Source organism: Solenopsis invicta, chromosome 9, assembly GCF_016802725.1.
Source record: "Solenopsis invicta isolate M01_SB chromosome 9, UNIL_Sinv_3.0, whole genome shotgun sequence".
NCBI classification, from domain to species: Eukaryota; Metazoa; Arthropoda; class Insecta; order Hymenoptera; family Formicidae; genus Solenopsis; species Solenopsis invicta.
In genome coordinates, this window is record NC_052672.1 from 10,198,238 (window position 1) to 10,219,650 (window position 21,413).

At 33.2% G+C, this 21,413-nt stretch overlaps 1 protein-coding gene across 3 annotated transcripts; it reads left to right on the forward strand.

The window, feature by feature from the left end:
* The first annotated feature begins 445 nt into the window (after positions 1-445).
* On the forward strand, positions 446-20,464 carry LOC105196145 (proton-coupled amino acid transporter 1). Of its 3 annotated transcripts, none has more exons than XM_011161910.3 (11): positions 446-814; positions 11,562-11,650; positions 12,749-12,865; positions 15,046-15,196; positions 15,369-15,496; positions 15,743-15,827; positions 16,117-16,389; positions 16,485-16,663; positions 16,777-16,809; positions 17,017-17,189; positions 17,809-20,464. In XM_011161910.3, the coding sequence occupies exons 2-11, from the start codon at positions 11,562-11,564 to the stop codon at positions 18,048-18,050; spliced, it is 1,470 nt and encodes a 489-aa protein (XP_011160212.1). In that variant the 5' UTR covers positions 446-814; the 3' UTR covers positions 18,051-20,464. The 3 variants fall into 3 exon arrangements, with proteins under 3 accessions (XP_011160212.1, XP_011160214.1, XP_011160213.1); XM_011161911.3 differs by lacking the exon at positions 446-814 and adding an exon at positions 3,950-4,832; XM_011161912.2 differs by lacking the exon at positions 16,777-16,809 and having other exon boundaries at positions 456-814.
* Positions 20,465-21,413: the final 949 nt, after the last annotated feature.

The following is a 21,413-nucleotide window of genomic DNA, read 5'->3' on the forward strand; positions in this document are numbered from 1 at the left end:
TTCTTAGCACCCTCCACACGAAATTATCTCGATGAGCAATCTGAGCTATATTTAATTTTCTTTATATAAATTCCTCTATTAGCACAAAATGTCGTACGAATGTTCGTACAATATCGTAATATTGTTCATTGTATCTTAAGGTATGCTGCTTACACAATAAATTAAATTAAATTAAATTAAAATTAAATTAAAATATTCGTGTGATATTACGCGCTGTTAGATCCTCTACATAATTAAATCGCTCACTGTTCTCTTAAGTGAAATACTTTGACGATTTTTCGTAAGTTTTATCTATGTTATGGCAAATTTTTTCTTATCACTCTCTTTTTTTTTTCCTTCGTAAACTCCATGACCTCGATAAAGACCTCGCTGTTATCGATAAAATCCACAGCTGGTAGATGAAGGTTTACGTACAAAATCCAGGACTTTTTTAAGTGAAGTTACGTCCTCTCTCGGGATTGAGGTCGATTTTCGGTTCGTGCACTCGATGACGAAACCAACACGGTCTCTGCCCCGGGCTGCAACAAGCCCGGTGCCAAGAATAAAGGGACACGACATTTCGGCACCAGTAGCAGCGGCAGCAAGCGAATAGTCCGAAGGAAGTAGACAGCCTTCGAGTGGTTGTTGCGCCGAGTATTCCTCGACGGTTTCAGATCGACACCGTTTCAGTCTCGTGTAAGCAGCCGACCGTTGAACGTGCGAACGCAGGAACGGCGGCGACTATCGACGGCACCATCCATGGGTTATCAGCATTCGCGTCCTCTTATTATTTGGATATAATCAAGCCGAGCAGCCGAATCGACCGCAAAGGAAGGTACGCACGCGTGTTATCAGCAACTAGATTTTAACGCGTTTTCCCAACTCGACTTACCGGTCAGTTGTTGACCTTTCCCGGAGTGTCTCAGACTTCGTTTATTGCCGCGTGATTTTGAATAATAAATGATCTCTCCTCGCGCTCTTTCTCTCTTGAATCCGACGAGAATAACTTATTTTCGAGGTTTTAGTAATGCCAGTGGATTAACATAAAGTCTTATGAAACACACTGACACTTATCTCTTACGGATAAAGTAAACAAAATTCTTGATTAAAGAGACAAACTAGGATGAAAATGCGCTTATATCCTATTGCTATCTGTGACAATTGGAGCAATACGATCTAACATAAGTTTTGCACGAGGCATATCGCTAATTGGAGCAGTAAATAAATGACGTTTGCATCTGCAAATATGATTGCATTAGTTTCCGTTAGTGCATCCGTTTGCAGAAACCTTTTCTGTTTGTTTTTTTCTTTTAATTTTAGATCATTGTAGTATGTGAAAGCTAACACGTATTTTGTGCAAAAGTTTACGTCATACAAAACTTTGTCTACAACGTAAATGTTACGCCGTATTGAAGTAAATAAAGTAAATTGTAGCGATAACTTATAAATAGAGACCTTAATAGAGATAGAAGCACAATTCTTTTTCTAAAGTAAAAAATTCAGGATTTTTTAAAGGTACACATAATTTACTGCAACAGGAGGATTAACTTTACACAAACAATCAAAATAAAAATCCAATTAAAAATAAATATTAAAATAAATACTGATTTGGAATAATTTACAATTCTATATTGACTAAATACTTTTTGTCAATTATTAAGATTATCTGTAAGCTTTTAAAACTTTTAGTCTTTCTACTAGATCTATACTCAGATCCCGGGAAAAAATTTTTCAATAATTAAAAAAATGTCCATACATAAATATATATAAAATATAATGAAATATAAGTATTTAATACATATCATGCAAATTATATATATTTTATTGTATGTATCATATGGAGATATATTTGATATTTAATTGCATATAATTATATATGAAAACATTCTTTCCGTGATATTGCATAAAGAAGATTAAAGATTTTAAGCAGTAATATTTGATAAATTAAAATAATTTTGTCGCTTCATTATCTATTGCACGTGCATCTGTATATCAGGCGGCAAAAGATTATATTTGAATTACACACGTTATCTTGACAACTGAGATTATGTGAGATTATGAGTGTTATAATAGTAGTTACTCTGTTTGAGCATTGAGAATCTTTATTTTGTGTTTGTAAACTTTGCCAGAAATATAAATTTTATTATAAATAGTCACATGTGTTTACTTACTTTTGTTACTTTCTGATGAACGATTTTGTGCTCGATTTTTATTATTATACTTCGTCTTATACTCGAGTCTTCTTCTTAAACGATTACGTAGTAAAATTTATTTCGATGATGGATATCGTTGTTTTGACCGTCACGTGAAAACGCACATAATTTGTTTGAACAAATTTACACTCGTGTCGACATTGTTTTTTGCGACAATATTTACCACGCCGTTCTCATATAGATAAGTTTTGTTCAGGTAGAGTTGAATTTAACTGCAAGTACGTTCGTTTATCTTCGAAGCTTTTTCCGCCAAGATCGCGCATTGCTTTTAGCTGCGTCAACCGCTCGATACGATTTTCTGGCAAGTGCCTAAATTGCATATAATGACGCAGGCTAGGCTTAGCACCAAAATATCATTATTTACGAATACGATTCGATCGGTATAAAGCGCAACGTGATTTTGCCATTTGCGATTTTACTTACATTACGGTATAGATGTATAAAAGATACGAATCTCTTTGAAACCAATCTCATAAATTGCACTTGTGAATTTATTAATTTCAATACCACAGCACACGCGCGCGCGTATATAACTTTATCAATTTCCTCTACCTTTTGTTTCACGAAGTCGAACAGTCTGGTTATGACAGACTCATCATATATCATCGTAGCGAAACTAGCACGCGCGCGCGCGAGAATTCGCGGGATAGCAATTTGTCTACAAATGTTCTTTAAACATTGCACCTGCGGTATTGAGGCTATCATGTGCACATCACATGATACAATTATGCATTGCATCACATAATATGCTTCAATGCCTTCGTAAATGTTAATGCCGAGAGAGAAAAAAGACATTTTTCCCGGTAGCGCATTTCAAGGATAGCGGGTGCAATAATTTCAATTAGCGATTGAAGTGAATTGCGATTGTGCATAAAAGTTGTAGGAAGTAAATGAAAATCGTGGACCAATTAGGAATTTTTATTGACTGGAAAAAAACCTGTTTTTTTTTACGATTTATGATTTCGCTGTATTGGATTGGATGGACGATACCTTCTCCTACTTCAGCGATATCTTCAACTGTTAGCGAAGTGAAAGTGAGCTTCATCACTTGTGTCGCGCGGTTGAATTTTTTTTTATAAGGAATAGGCAAAGAATGCTCGTGCATAAGTTATCGCGAAATGATGTCGGCTTATCGTATGATGACATTCTGTCGTGATCGCGGTTTCATATTGTTGACTTGCGCGTGAATTGCCTTCTCTCCGAGCGATATCTATACATATATTCGCATACATGTACCGCGTGTCCTGGAACTCGCATTATCTCTGAAATATTAGACAGAAACAAAACAGAGACGAACGCTCGTCATTCCATGTGTCTTCTGAGAGATATTCAAATTATTACTTCCTGTTAGATCTTCGTCTTAAGTCATCATCATTCTTCCGCAGTAACGCGTTTACCTTACTGGCTTTTAGAAGGCGCCTGAGGCGCCGAAATGTCAAGGACGTGTTTTTTTTTTTTTTATTGTTTTACTATTTAATCATTTGTTTTAATTTTTTTTTATTTTAATAAATATTAAAAATGTTACTTAATGATTGATTGTTCATTCATTACCCAGACAGCATACAATATTTATAATAAATATTTATAAATATTTGTCATAAATATTATGATAGATATTGTATAAAATATTTAGTCTATATTTTTATAATATTTTATTATAATATTTATGAACTATTTAATCTAAGATTACAAAAATATTTATAAAATATTTTGGCATATTTTTAAAAGATTCTAATAACTATTATAAATATATTATAAATTAAATTGCGTGCTATCTGGGTAGGGATGGAATAAGAAAGAGAGACGAGAAGGGAATCGGGGAAAGTGTTCAAAGATCACAAGCTCATGAATGGAAATTTTATAAACATGACCTTGATCTTTCGAATTATCGGAATGCTTCAATTTTATTTTTAAGATGTTTATCTTGCGAAAAGTGTTTTATTCTCAAAGATTCTCCGAAATTAAGAGACGTGCTCACTTTCTCGCGCAATATATTTTTATCAGCCTTTTTAAATGATTTAATCACAGATGATAGTCCAAACAGAAGTACGATCACGTCTCAATCACTCGACTGAAGTGTCAGTGACATTCGATAAATTCTCGTTTGTAAAGTATCAGGAATTTTCCTCGAGCCTCTCTCTCTCTCTTTCTTTCTCTCTCTTTCTCTCTGAAATTCCCTCCCTCCTTTTCGAAATGTTCGAACGCCTATTGGCACTTTGACGCAAACGCGACTCGCGTTCGATAAAGGTGCACGTGATCGGCGACTAAAGAGTGCTGGTGAACGCTTCTATTTTGGTGATATCGTCGCCGGCAGCGGTAACATTGCCAAAAAGTGAATTTGCATCGGTCAGAGAAGACGCTGCAGTTTCTTCGAGCGAAACACGTGTCTAGTGATTTAGGTCGTCCGGCTGCTCGCATCGTCTGTTTAATCGTTTTGTAGGCTCGCGGAATCACGAATACACCTACATGACGTGAATCTAGTAACACCGCGAGAAATGCCAAACGTAATTAGCTCTCGTCTGTGTGGCTTAAGATTCGATTAATTGAATGACATTACTTTACTCTCCTTTCCGATTGAAACAATCATACATGGTCGGTACGTTGAGAAAAACCCTCTGACGAATTACGACAGCAATTACGGTAATTACATTAAATTGACTAACTAGATAAGTAGGTTGTCAGTGTATTTACCTTAGCATTATGCGATTAACTCATAATAAAAAAGTAGAATACAAATTTTCGACGAAATGTTTTCGACATATCAGCGCATTCACACCTACTGACGATTTAATCATTTTGTTTCCTTGACACACAATGTCTTGTGATAAATTTTAACTATTTAATTTATTTAACACGTAAATGGTGATCGGAGCACAGAGAGTTGCGCGTCTGCATTCTGTACCAGAGATCCAGGTTCAAATCCAGAACATGTTAGATTTTTAATTGATCACTAACTTCTTCCACTTTTCCTACTCACACATGCATAAACAAGAAGGTAAACCACCTAAAGTACCTTTACCAAGACAATTCTACATATATTCTTCGAAGGTTACACAAAGAAAATCTGGAACTGTATCAGGTCTAAAGGATTAAGGCTATATCAAGGCCTAAAGAACTGGAGCTGCATAAACCTAAAATCTATACCAAGCCTGAAAGAAATCTGGCGGTTGTGTTAGCATTTTTTTATTTATTTAAATAGTTTCGAGCTAATTATAAGATAGCTGAAAGATGTGATGTAATAGAATTGTTTAATTTGCAGATTTATTTTTAACGATAACAAATCTTCAAGAATCACCTATTTTATTAGCTGTTTTACATATAAAAAGCGGGAAATGGCTATTCGTAGTCGCATTGCAAAATTGTGTTGGACAGTGTAATTATTCAAATTGCGTAGGCAGACTATTAGCATCTTCCTTTTTTTTATTTTATCTGCATCTATAACACTTGTCAAACACAAGGTTATCAGGTCCAAGTCAGCCACAAAAGTTTTTAATGCTGAATAATAATTTTTACAATCTCCAGCTTATTCGAACTGCGCGCCGCATGTTTGTCAAACTCGAAACAGAGTCATTGTATGAAGCCGGAATACATAATATTAATGATAAGAAGCATTTGTATAGATATAGCTTTATATGAATTTTAATATAAATATAGCTTTTTATAAACGTAATAAACGCTTCTTAGAATTAATATTACGTATTCTAGTTTCATATGATGACTTGTGTTTTAAGTACGACGAATATGTAATGCGTAGTTCGAATAAGCCGGAAATTATGAAAATTAATATTCAGCACTAAAAACCATTGTGACTGACATAGGTCTGTTAATATTAAGTTTTACATTTTTGTTAATCCGAATTTTACTTATTATTGTTTATAACTTTTGCACAAAATAATCAACACAATTAAAGATTTTTAGATAATTTTTGCTGAAAACAAATCTGCAAATAAAATTACTCTGTAGCGTTACATTTTGTAAATATTTTAATTTCAAGCTATTTAGAGGATTTAAAAATGTCACTTTCAATTTTTGAAGTCCAATTTTTTCAAAAATGTGACGGAGCAATTTTATTTGCGGATTCATTTTCAGTGACAAAAAATCTATAAAATGTGTTATTTACACCTGAAGTTTTTAAGTATCTAGTAAAATTTTAATTAATAAGGAAGAAGATTAATAAGAAGAGAAAAAGAAATATATATGATGGCCCAAACATGAAGTTATCACGTAATTTAATATTTAAAGTACTACATTCATTATAAACATAATCATAAATTTCAATGTGCACAATTTAGCAATGCTCGCGTTTAATTTGAAATTTCACATCAACGCCGAATTAAATGAGATGCTTAGAAAAGCGAAATTAACCGGAAGTAATAACTAGTTCAAGTACGTAATACACACTTTGGATACGCTACTGTAATTTTGAGAGGAATTTTAAACGCACTATTAACTTTAAGAGAAATCGTATTGTCACGCCTGTTGCTTTCATTCCGAAATCGTCAAGTCCTTTTGTCTGCGTGCTGCAATCGTTCAGTGATAAATTATATTGCTCGAATGAATCATGTATGAGTACGCAAAGTAGTATCGATGATTCAATATAGTACGTTGGACTTCGATGAAATACATAAAATGTGTATTTATTAAATATTATAATATTAAATATAAAGAAATAAATTAACAAACATAAAAGGCAAGAGCTAATGAGAGTCAAGCACAATCTAAGTCATAAATTAATTTAAAAACAAAAAAAGTTAACATAGATGTAACTAAAATATGTACATTTTTTTAAATTTAATTTATAATACGCATTGAGATTTGCGTCTGAATCTGGTCAGCCCTGTCTCTTCACAATTATTTTTTAATTTGAGATTGAGCCTATTTTTTTTGTTTAAAATAAATATATACATAATTAAATGAAATAATATAACGAGACTTGACTTTGCACACACAGTTGTATCTTTATCTTTGTCGCATTCAATTAGCTACTTATTACTATACTGGCATAACTTCGACTCTGCATCCATTTCGCATCGTCTTTTATTTGTATTGTCTCCCCCTGGAATTTTAATTACTTTCTGATTATATTCCAAGTGTTGGAGTAGTGGAAAACATCGTTTATAACACAATTATCTGCTTAATGAACAAAACTGTCTATTCTACAGTCTGTTAAGGAAAGCGTGTCTAACTTTTATTTGAAGAACGTTAAGTGGAAAATTTTAGCAGTGCAAGCAGTAAGATTCCATCTCTAATGCGTTTTAAATAAAAGCTCACTTATTGTCCGACCTTTGTGAGAACAAGAAATATAATGAGTTCAAAACCATGTTTCACACAAATTCAAAAGTACTGAAAATGTACTTTCGAATTTGTGCAGAGAAACTGTCGTACTTTCACATGAAACGAATGAAAAATATATATAAAACGATGGCACATACAAAGCTGAAGCTTCTTAAAAAAAATATATATATAAAAGTTGAAACAGCTAATTTGATAGATACGTATTTTACATAGAGATTTTCATCACAACAATATTATCAATTTAATAGAAAATGTCTTGGAGGTGCTAGTAACGGTGACGAGTGAACGAGTTACTGTAAAAGCATAATATTAATCTAGTGCTTATACGTACATTTTTTTTTCTTTTTTTTTCTGATAATGATTTCAAAATTATGCCATATGCGTTCCTCTTTGTTAGACTGTACTTTTGTACGAGGCGCTTGGATCCGGTTAAGGGTCACGTTTCGTGATCTATTAGCATAAGAAGCGATAGTGGACTACACATTGCACAGTATTATCTAGCAGATAGTCATATCTCCTCTAAAGTTTAAACAACATAAGACATTTCATATAACTTAACATAACTCATGTAACATTTTACAAACTGCTTTTATGTGCTCAATCGTGACTAAGCACCGTTCTTGTTGTGCAAATTGCAGACAGCATTGACGGTATTTGCAATTCTTTACACGCATTATTTATGAGTGTTATCTAGTCCTCGCATCGGCATATTGTTGATGCAGAAGAATAGATAATCGGAATAAGTAACCAGAAGCTATGTCAAAGGAATCTCGCGATTGCTATAATTATACTGAGAAAAAAAAGTCGGAGAAGGATATGACTGAATTTTCAACTCGATTAAATTTTTTTAGTTCAAGCATTTATCTATTGGCTTAAATACATAAAATACTTTAAAGAATTATATATTTAACTTAAATGCATAAATACTTGAATTGAAGAAATTCAATCAAGCGGAAAAATTTAATCAAGTTAACAACTTTTTTTTCTCAGTGTATCTATCCACATTCTCGTTCATCCATATTATCGTTGACTGTATTTCTGTACAGTTATGAATTTGGGTATCATATGCGTATAAAAATCGATTAGGTAGCAGTTCATTCTTACGCCAGCAACGTGCTGTAAATATCTTGTGTTGTTCCACTTGCGCCCGGTGGCAATCAAGCTTTTCCTCGTAGCGTTGGACGCACATGTTGAGTTTACATCAAGTATGTAATAGCTTCTCGGGTTTTAATCTGGAGGATATGCTGATTAAGATATCGTTTACGCTATTAAAGGTAAGTGGCAAAGGAAATGATTACGGGCGTGTTTTACATGACGCTTAATATAATATAAGGTCGACCCTTTTTATTTTGCTTGAAGAAACGCCGCCTGATGACGATTGTACTCTTCCGCGTTACGAAGTTGTCCTCTTCGTCAGAGAGACACCATTAGCTGTTCGCTTTTATTACGTAATCTAGATAACCTTTCAGAGTTGGAAGCGTTACTTTAAAAAGGTAACGGTTTGTTACTTTTTTGTTACGTTCTTGTAATGCTACAGATTTTAAAATTGTCAGATTTTAAAATTGTATTATTTGATAATCAATGTTAAGTGTAATAATAAATATTAAAACTCTCTAAGCTATTTTGTATATAGAATCAGTTCTTCTTTATATTAAACTTTATATTAAATTAATCTAAAAATGTCTTTAATTGTTTACTTTTTAATATACTTATTTTTACAATAATTTAGATTAAACATCTTTTTAAACATATTAATGTCATTATTAAGAAAATGTATTCCAATAAATAAAAATAAAATAAATAAAATAATTACTGCTACTACTGAAAATTTATAGTACATGTAATATGATTTGTTGAATAACAACAGAGGCTTATCGGAGTCCAAGATATAAAGTACTATAGCGGAATATTTCTATCTAATCACGCGATTAGCGCGCGATATCATGAATAGGTATAAATAACGGAAAATTAAAGCAACGATAAAAATAACGACGAAATTCGTTATCGTTACTGTAAAAATGTTATCGGTGACGTCACCGTTATCAATACAAACAGAAAAAAAGTAACGATAGTTACTTACAAATACTGATAAATTCTTTTTTTTTTTCAATTTTTAATTTTATTTTTACTTTCATTATATTCTTTGTGTAAGAAAAGAAACTAATATCGAATTACAGATTGATGATTCATTACAGCGGTTTAGTAATTCATACAAAGCGTTTACAATTATTAAATCGGAGACAATTCAATCAAAGAATTCATTACGAATAAATGATACTTTGTTAATTATAATTATGATCAAAACATTGTGATTAACGAGCAATACTCAAAGTAAGTACTCTGATTACGAGATTGATCGATTTGTTTGTGTCTGATGTATCGATTATTTCATCAAGCGATTAATCGAAGAAAAAAATTAACTATTGTACCGATCTATATTTATATACAGTATAACTATTCGCACTAGATTCGTCACGTTTCTTATGTCTCACACGTGTTCGCAAGTGCACGTTTTTCCTCTTTCCTTTTCTACTCGTTCAATATTTTATTAACACTGTTTTGATCTTCGTCCTCGGATTAAATGCTCTGTGCACGCTACGAATTAATTAAGAAGCCAATCAATACCAAGTTGTGCAAGGCGCGTTCCATCAACAAACGACAATACATTACTAATAAGGGAATAATACCAAGGAAATGGCCTTTGGAAAATCTATCTCCATTCAATCGTCGCAGCCAATTTTACAGCGAAAAAAAGAATGCACGGCAAAAGAGCGCAACTCGGTGTAAAAATACAAACTCGAGCCGACACCTTGCACTGATGACAGTCCGCGTACTTGGCGCCGGACTGATCGTACATATACATACACATATATATATGCGTTTCATTCATCATGTGTCGTAATCGTCTAACGGCGTCTAGACGGTTGAACAAAGGACTTTTGACGCGTTCCTGACGTACGTGTCGTTACGAAAAGCGCAAGCTTGTAGTTTTGGATACAGACACACGAGAATAGAGTCTCGAGATACACACCATGCTATACATATTTTAGTATTCCTTTAGGTATATATTACTGTATATGGATATGTGTGTGTATAATAATAATAATAATAATAATAATAATAATAATAATAATAATAATAATAATAATAATAATAATACCCATACAGCACAGAAGGCTGCAGAAATATTGTTGCAACATTGCTGCAACGTTGTAACATTGCAAGTGTTGTGCTGTGTGGGTAATAATAATAATAATAATTATTATTATTATTATAATTTCTTTATTAAAGTATAAGATATGAGAAACATTTCATATACAAAGTAGCACTTTAAATGGCGAGAAATCTATGCTGTTTATAAGTCTACGCCCTTAATTTGCTTATTATAAAATTAAAATAATAATAAACTAGAGAACTAGATATTCTAAGAAAAAGTTGCAAATTAAATTATACACATGTGATAGGGAAGTATGTGCACGAAGGCAAAATTAAGGCCGGTATTCATAGTCGTAAATAATTTTCAATCTTTGATTGAAAGAAATAAATCTGTAATTAATTACGCTTTCAATAAAAAATAAAAAACTATTTACGACTATAATATAAATACTGGTCTAAGAGTATTAAAATATATTGTTGGTGTTTGATATATTATATTTTTTATTTAATATATTTAATAATTAAATGTACATTCATACAAAAATTTTTGTATTATTAAAATTAACAAAAATGTTCTAGCATTTTTAAAATAGATTTCTGTTCTATTTTTAAATTTGTGTAGCTAAAACTTTATAGAATTTTTTCCGCTAACAGAATTATAGAAACAACGTCAATAGAAATGACGATTAGTGAGTAGTATAATTAGAAATATAACTTCACATAAAATAAGATAAGAAGGTCATGTACTTTAGCTTATACAGATTATATAACTCATAAAGTTATAAAAATATATAATGCTAATATATGTATGCTAATATATGTACGTATACATTCTACAAAACATACATATTTTGAGTATGATCTATCGCGTTAGAAAATATATTTTCGTTGTCTTATCCATATCTAATTATTTTACAGATGGAAATGAACAATACTTCGATTTCTGTGATCACGCCAAAGAAGAACTCTATTCACGGCGACGAAACAACTTTTAAGCAGCCACTTGGGTGAGTTTGTCTTAACGTAAACGATCAGGAATCTCTCTCTTTCTTTGTCCTTATTAATAAATAATCCATTAATATTGTTTTCAATATCCGATAATCAGTACATCATATGAGTTCTACTGAACATGTTTTGCTACATTTGATCAATGAGCTCCGTTCGAGGAGAAGCATTCATTACGTAATAATGAATCAATAAAGTAAAAAGTTGATGACGAGACGCTTTGTCGGATAATAATTGTATGATTAGTGCAGTCGCAAGTGTGCGACACTGCTATGCCTGATTGAACGTGCCACACAAGAAATGTGATTTAATTACTTTGTTGGAGTTAACGTAATCGCTCGTTGAGATGCGTAATTACGTGGACGTTCGTTAAACCGCGATGTCATGCGACTTGCGATAAGAAGGTTTAAAAATTTTCCAATTTTCGTTATAATTAATGCACGTGGAAGGCCAATTGTTATCAGTATTTATTAATTATCACTAATTATTCTTATCTAATCCTCTTTTATTTATAAATATTTGTGCAATTATGAACAGCGATAAAACGTATCGTTTTCGAGTCCGAGTCGCAACAATTTGTAACGCGTCGAAATATGATGTCAATGCAACATAGAAATAATCGATAAACGTCGAGTCAAATCTTTGCCTTAAATTTATAGGCACGCTATTTTAAGTGTTCAAGAATCGTTGCCAAGAATGTCATATTGTTCCAATGATGTGATCGTCACACGTCCATCGGTCAGACTCGTTAGAGAAATACCTCGCTATGCTTTTATCTATCTGCGTCGGTCTCGTATCGTCGTTACTTAAAATTCGATCCTCTCCCTTGAAAATTGCAGCGTGCGCGTACATATCCGGCGATTAGTTGTACCATTGTACGTACACATACGTGTAAAGTCCCGCGAAGTACCAGGGTCGTCGTTAGTTGTATACAGCAACAATTAGTTTAACCGCGACTACTTCCTCAATCTTGAATAATTAAAATAGAATGTTTTTAGAACGTCAAAATAGCTCTGGTGACTTTGAAATGACAAACAATTTATTTGTTTCGTAACACGTACCAACCTCCGGTGTTACATCAATTCTGTTTTTGATTACAGAAATAGTGGGACGTATGGAGCATTCCAATCGAAGGATCCCATTCTGGCGACTGAAAAGGGTTGCGATGTCAAAGGTGGAAGCAACGAGCACGGTATCTCCGTGCATCATCCCACGTCGTAAGTATGATCATTAAATGAACGAAAAAACTTTACTCCGGAAACACAGATAGATGAACAGATTGATAGCAAAGCGCATTGATAAAGATAATCGCGTTAACACAAACAGAAGAATGTAGCGTCATACATGATGAAATATGAAAATGATGTTACACACCTTAACAGTAAACACGTCTATCGAAACAAATATTGCAACACGATAAGAGCGATACGGCAAGAAAATTGGCACGTGATCGTGAGACGTATAGTTTTAAAAGACGGAAGCATTTTATTACTCGTTTGCGATAGCCCGATAAAACACCTAATTGACCGTATTTCCGTCGTCGTAACTACCTTTTTCCGGAAAGGATCACGTTTTGTCGGAACGCAAAGTTAGTTTGACATTGGTAATTCGTTACAATTTTCTAACATTCTCAACTATGCAAAAATACGTTTGCACGTAAAAATACATTGATATCAGCCGCAAGACAGCCGCAAGAGTCGCAAGAAAACAAATTTGTCTTTTGACTGTACTGCAAAAAATTGAAAGCATAAACATTTCTGAAATACACATAAACGTGTATCAATATGCAATATGCATCAATAATCACATTTTGCCGGTATTTATAGTCATAAATAATTTTAAATTCTTGATTAAAGAAAAAAATGAATAAATGAATCTATAATTAATTACGCTTTTGATCAAAGATTAAAAATTATTTACAAGTACAAATATCCGCCTTAGCTTATTATTTGTCGCGTCATTGTTATTAATCGCAAATTGCATAAAGCGTAGCTAAGCGGTTTTACAGAATGTGATTTCTTAAATTTACATCAATATAATTTATTTTAATCTCATCTTAAAAATATAGTTTTGCTTATAAAAAAATTTATAACAAAAGTCATATAAGAAAAAAAACGGGTTTGCTAAAATATCTAAACATTTAGCTGGAATATAGATCTAAAAATAATTTTGTTATACTATCAAAGTAACTATAATGTTTCAAAATGTTTTGCGGCATTGCTCATCATGTTTGAACATTCATCATAATTATTTTAATGATTCAACAAAATTATCTTTAGATCTGTAGCCAGTTAAACTTTTAGTTACATCAGCAAATTCTTTCGATAGAATTTTTTTTAAAGCACGTTTATTTAGCAAAATAAGTCATATTTATTATATGTGTAAGGTAATTTAATACAATTTCTTGTTTAAAATAATTTCCATTATTTTCTATGATTTTATTCCATTTATCGAGCAGTTGGCGGAACTCTTGTGAAAAAAAATTAACGATTTGGAGTTGATAAAGTTTACAAGACTTTTCGGACTTCTTCCTCTGTTTTAAAATGTATCATCCCATGAAAAAAAAAAGTTGATAAACTTGTTTCAATAAACTGATTACTGATCAGTAACTGATTATATTTCATCCGTTAACTGATAAAATATTATCAGTTACTGATTATATTTCATCCGTTAACTGATAAAATATTATCAGTTACTGATTATATTTCATCCGTTAACTGATAAAATATTATCAGTAATCAGTTTATTGAAACAAGTTCATCAACTTTTTTTTCTCAATGCAGTCAAGAAATATTGGATCAATATTTATAATGATAATCCGAAGAAACTAGGTCTAGAGAAAAATCCGCGTAAAGAAGAATTTCCTAACCCAAAGCATAAATGACATCTTTTGTCTTCTTTGCGGCCGAATCTTGCCATGTTGCAAAATAAAATCTCCACTTCGAAACCTCTGATGCCACGTTTTACACATTATTATGAGTCACTAGCACCTTCATCTAGAGTAGAACAAATCATTTTCGTGGTTTCATAATTTTTTAATAAAGTGTGAAAAAAATGGAGTGCAATTATATGTCGACATATAAAACTAAATAATAAAAAGACACAAATTTAATAAATCTAAGAGTGAACAAAATCGACGACAAAGTTGATGACTGGCAGGGTCCCAAAAATTTCCTTAAATCACGCTGGCCTTATAGGATTTCTTCTTGGTATATTTGGAATGCATACCAAATATTCATATTCACTTTTTGATTCATAGCCATAATCCCTATAATGAGTAGAATTCCGCTTATATCCGATGATTCGTTGTCTTGACTCACACTGTTTCGTCGAATTACATCGTATCGAGTTGAAAATAAATCGAACGCACTAACGAACTGGAATTGGACAACTGCAGGTACCTGGAAACCATGATGCATCTGTTCAAGGGTAACGTCGGTTCAGGGATCTTTGCGTTGGGAGATGCTTTCAAGAACGCCGGATTGCTGCTGGCACCCCCGCTGACGATCTTCCTTGGTATCATCTGCGTGCACGCTCAACACATTCTCGTACGTGCAATTAATTAGTAATAGTCAATTGTATGTATAAAAAAGGAAAATGATACGTGGCTCTCTCATCTGATAAATCTTAATCATTAACAAATTAATAATATCTTTTTTGATAAAATGTAACTCCGATGAAACTACAGAGGCGAACTTTTGATACCGATATCTCTTGCAGATTAAATGCAACGAAGAAGTAACGCGTCGCGTTGGCGATGGCACCAACACGAGTGGATTTGCCGGAACCGTGGAGATGTGCTTTGCCACTGGTCCCATTGGATTTCGTAAATATTCGACTCTCATGAGGTGCGTGATAGACGAAGTAGTGAGGCCAAAAGAGCGGAATAACAAGGAACATACTTGCTCACGCAAACAATCGTTTTGGTTCCCACTTACACACACTTTTCAATCCATAGTCGCTACTCGTGCCTATTTTTTTATTTACCTTCTTATACAAGTCTGTAAATTATTTTCTATAATTTTTTTTTTTTATATTAGCGCGTCGCCAAACGTGCATGTTATTTATGTTGCTCTCTCGTGATTTTGTTGCAGAAAATTGGTTAATGTGTTTTTGTGTATCACGCAACTCGGATTCTGCAGCGTATATTTCGTTTTCATTTCCACGAACATGAAGCAGGTAAGGCATCTTTCATCGACTCCATCTTAGCTTTTCGGGCTTTAACGCTTCGCGTGCCGTGCGCCCGTTTTCTCTCAATCGCAAGATGTATGAAGTTCCCCCAAGAATTGCTTGCGCAAATAACATTGTTTTTATTGTAATATAATTAATAATGATTTATCAGGAAGTACAAGAACTATACACTTTAATCTTTATACTTCCTGTAACACTTTAATCTAATTTTCATAAATAGCAACAAATAAGGATTTTTAATGAATGTTACAGTCTGGTTTTATTTTGCGCGCGGTAGGTACTGGACGCCCACGGGATCGAGATGGACGTTCACGAACACATGGCCGTGGTGTTGATTCCTATAATGCTCAGCACCTGGATCAGAAATCTCAAGTATTTGGTACCAGTGTCCTCGATAGCGAATTTTCTAATGATCGCTGGTTACATCGCCACCATGTACATCATGAGCCACGACGTGCCGTCCATATACGAGAGGAGATATGTCGCGGATTGGAACAATCTACCTCTGTTCTTCGGTACTGTGATATATTCCTTCGAGGGTATTACTCTAGTGAGTGCGAATACTTCTTTCAGTTTGTGGATAAAAGTAAGATTCAATGTTATAACGTTTCTTCTAATTATATGTATGCCCTTGACAATGTACAGGTACTGCCACTAAAGAATGAAATGAGGAAACCTAGCAACTTTAACAAGTCGCTAGGTGTTCTCAATGTCGGTATGGTGATAGTCGGTTCTATGTTCGTCGCAATGGGTTTTCTGTCTTATCTAAAGTACGGTGACGACGTTGCTGGTTCGGTCACGCTCAATCTTGCACAAAAGGAGATGTGAGTATCGAAGCTAATCACACTTCGTGAGAATACTGTTTATAACTTATCTCATCGTGTTAGCTTGACCGCCGAGGGATTATCTTTTAACGTTTTCTTTTCTGTATTCCAAGGGTGGACGGGATTGTCATCTACAATCAATTAAGGTTTTTACCTAAACGGTTTGCCGTGCCTTGTGACAAATACATTAGCCAAGATAGCTTCGCGAGAACCTAACATAAATAACGCGTGCGCTTCGTGCATGTTTTAATTATTAATCATATAAACGACTGAATCGCATTTCCTTTCTTTTTGTTGCAACAAAGATGTAACGAGAGATCTTTCTTCCACTAACAAACTGAATTTCTCTTCAGCTTACCGCAATGCATCAAGACCGCCATCTCTTTGAGCATATTGCTTACCTACGCCTTGCAGTTTTACGTCCCGATCGCCATAATATGGCCCGGCATCGTTGACAAATTCGGTCCATTTAAATGGCCAGTGTTGTCGGAGATTATTTTCCGTTCCGTCATGTGCTTTATCACATGTAAGTACAACTGACCAAAAGAGTTCTATCAAATTATATTATTTACATCGTGAATTTATAACTTCCATTATATTTCTTCATCAAACTTATTTGTTACAATTATAAATTTTGACGATATTGTTTTATATCTCCAAAACGAATATCATTAAAGCTCTAATATTTATCCAGTTACACTGTTAAATATTAAAGGATTAATTTTAAACCAATTCCTCGAATTAAATAACATTTCTTTTTAACTTTAATGTATGTGTGTTGAGATTTATTTTTTTAACACAAATTACATGGTTGAAAAAATAATCTCGTCTAATCAATCTATTTCTGTGATTGAATCGCTTAATTTCAAAATAAGCAGCGTCCATATTAATGTGTGTACCTAGTGAACAATAAATTAAAGTCAAATTTAATACATTTCTCAAATTAAATTAAATTTTAGCTAAGTTACTGATATAAGAGCAACAGCAATCTACAGCAATGATTAAAATACAATTTGGGTATAATTCGACATTGTAAATTTAACAATGTATGCCTAAAGTTATAAATTTCTCGATGTTTTATCTCGGATACAGAATAGCTTGCTTCTATACATTATGATCTAAAAATAATCCGACTTTCTCTTCAGTTATTCTGGCGGAGGCGATACCAAAATTGGGTCTCTTCATATCCCTGGTCGGCGCGGTCAGTAGCACCGCCCTCGCGCTCGTGTTTCCGCCGATCATCGAGATGATTGTCTGCTGGCACAACACTAATCTTGGTTTTTGCACAATCGCAAAGGACGTTATGATAGTGCTGATCGGCGTGTTGGGCTTCGCCACCGGGACGTATGAGAGCATGACGGCGATCATTAATTCGTTCAGCAACTGAATTGAACGCGCTTCGGACGCTCTGTACAAATTATTCTTAATTTCTCTCTCGTGAACGCGCGCGCGCGCGAGTTTAATGGACCATGACACCTACGGTATTTCCGCGCGCGGATCGTGAAACTCGCGCACACTTCCAAATTTTGCATGCTAGTAGATGTTGGCCGCGCCACACTCGCTGTCGACATTAACCATTTTAACCTGACGATAATAATTTATGTGTGATATATCGATAGATATAGCTGATAAGATAGAGTCAACGTAGGTTGTGGACACCAGTGATTGTTAATAATCCTTAGAGAAATTTAATACTGGCAATATTTATTTGCTTAGTGGTTATTTATACAGATATTCCACTACACTAACATTTACCTCGTCTTACGAATTTTTGAATTTATGACCAGCGTGTTATTGACTAAAGATAAATTTATGAATTATAAGGAAGTTGTTTAAGTACTCGATCTGGGGTGTAATTCAAATTAAATAAAAATTTTATTTGCTTTAATAGCAAATGTTGAGAGTTATACTTTAAAAAAATTTGTTTTTTAATCACTTGTCAAAATTAATCTGTTTGAATTAAATATTAACTTTATAGTAACAAATGTTATATTAAGGATTATAATCTTACAAAGTTTCTGTTTTGTTATTTTCTCAGTAGAATTTTATAATTGTTTGCAATAATGAAATAAATATTTTGCGTAAATAATGTTTTATTTATGTGAAATATAAATGCTATTCGATTTAAGATTAATTCAGTTAAAATCTCAGAACGTAATCCCGTCGATACCTGTACTTTCTTTGAGTATTAAAAGCATTAACACTGGTGTTTTTAATATTTTATAATAAGTAATTAAACATTCTCCAAATATTGACAGTATTAAATTTCTTCAAGGGAATAATTGTTCAGACAATGCAAGTCCTTTGAAAGCGTTGTTTGTATCGTGCTTTATTTGTTCAATGAATTTACACGAGTTAATTTAGGCTTTCATTTGTAATAATGAATTGAAGTACAACGCAGTAATCTATATGACGTAAAACGTAAGAAAAGTAAATAAAAATAGACCCTTTAGCGATTATGCACACAGATCTTGCAGCAGTGATGCAGATAGATAAATACTCGATATTTTCGACTGGTACTCATTCTTTTAAATCCAAGGATTTGACTTAGCAAATTGTTCTTGCTTTAATTCCCTAGAAATAGAACACGGATTGTTAACTAATCAAACTAGTCGATCGTAATATCTAGTACTACGATAGACTACTAATTGAAATAGTAATTATGGATAAGGAAAAAACATCCATGTGCTAATTACCGTTAAATTTTTCATAAAAATAGAAATCTGGTTTTAGAAAACTACTTGACATTTTTAGCACATTAATTAATTCTAAGAACAGCAAAATAGTAAAAAGTAATCGATATTGCATGTTACTGCAAAAAAATTCCACGTCTCGAATATCAAAAAATTGTACTGTCTGTTATGCGACAGATAAAAACTATTCGTGACGAAGACATAGTTTGTCTAAATGGTTTTGTTTGTAGTTGCAATTGAGCGTTGTAATAGCGGCGTTAACTGTACGTTATATTTATTTATATGCCTTAGAGTTAGTTTTACCAACATCAATTACTTTAAAACCTCTTTTCTTTGTTATAAATTTAAAGAGAAAGAGAATAAAAGAGAGTAGATCGGTTAAACTAATATAGGTGAAGCTAACTCTTGACATGAATGATATTTCTAAGGGACAGCATGTGAACAAAAAAAGCCGAACAATCTTTAATTGTATATTGTATATCGTAATCTTACTTTATTGTTAAACTTTTTATATACTCGTAGCGGCGCTTATGATACGAAACATAATGAACAGCAAACACAATATTTAAAAAAAAAAATGAATCATCGACTACGTACAATTTCGATACCCTATATCAACTGATGTAATTAATTCCCCCATACTGATATCGAAGATTCGGCGAGGATCCTTCGTAAATTTCCAAATCCCGTCAACGTGTTAAACATACAGTTAATTTATTGTAAATTAACTGTGCTGATAAAGAAAACACACGTCAACTGCTGACGTCGCGAAACGTTTCTCATAGGAAAATCCAGATCTCTCAATCGGAATTGAAACGGTTTTCCATCTCTACGTAAGTAGCGTCTATTGCAGTATTAAAGTTGGAACGAAGAAAATACTCATTAACGATAAGACGCTGTGAATATTAATTCACAATATGAGCGGTACAACGTTACTGTGCCCCGTATTACCGAAGTACAAAACCCACTCAGGGAAAACTTATATTAACGTACGTATATATCTTCTTTCTTTAATATATTTAACAGCAGCGTGTAAGACGATTATCTCAGCGAGATGCTGAGGCTGATGGAGGACAAAGAGATATCAATAAACATGTGGCACAACGAATTGTCTGTTCATGTACCATATGTTTCCACATCGAAAAATCTCGCAGATCTCTCTCGTTGTTTTTGTGTAAAAATTGATACAATTTTCTTTAATGTAAATGCGCTTCAAAATAATACGGAGTAACAGAAACAATTGTGCAATGTTTGAGGAGAGAGTTTTGTAAAACAATATTGAGCCGTTTTTGACAACAAGACCGTTTGATAAATATAATTAATAAAAAGATCGTAACATTGTATCCAAAATTTTGCAATTTGAAATAATGTTAATTTCTACGAAGTTGAATTATAACGTCAAAAGAACGTTACAATTTTATCAATCGCGAATTCTATTGTGTTTTGTACAAAGTATACAAATTCTCATGATTTATGGTTTCTAAATCAAGAAGCGATATGAAAAATTAGAAAAATGTATCTTCAAAATTCTTCGTACTCCTAGGGGAGGACTGGACTATTTATAAAATTATGTTTAAAGTTCTGCAAACTGATGTGGTAGAAAGACTTGGTTGCCTACCAAGTGATTGATAAATTGTAAATTGCAAATTCAGTAATTATCATCGACGAAACTTGGAGCTTCTCGCGTAGTCCCAAAAATCCAGAAAGTCATTGCCCGTCGTCGAAGTGCGTGCTTTTAATTCGACGTAATGCGACTATCACGTGACGCCGATTAATCATTCCATCGTATTTCTTCTTAGCCGATGGAAGTCAGGCACACGTTCTCATCTGTTCCAAGAGAATGCGCGCGAGTCACGAATGACAGATGTCATAATGCATTTTCACATTTGTCGTTAGTTTATCCCAATATAACGTTATTATGCACACATTACACATGTACACTACTTACATGGAAAAAACGATTTTGTTGAAACATTTAAATATTCAGCTAAATACAGATCTGAAAATAATTTTGTTACATCATTAAAATAATTATGTAGGACGTTCAAGTTGGTTGC

Bases quoted from the DNA above. Each gene is read 5' to 3' on its own strand.
- LOC105196145 (XM_011161910.3), top strand. From the start codon at position 11,562: ATGGAAATGAACAATACTTCGATTTCTGTGATCACGCCAAAGAAGAAC. The intron at 16,390-16,484 runs GTGAGTGCGAAT...GACAATGTACAG, and splicing joins CCTTCGAGGGTATTACTCTA to GTACTGCCACTAAAGAATGA. The intron at 16,810-17,016 runs GTTTTTACCTAA...ATTTCTCTTCAG, and splicing joins GTCATCTACAATCAATTAAG to CTTACCGCAATGCATCAAGA.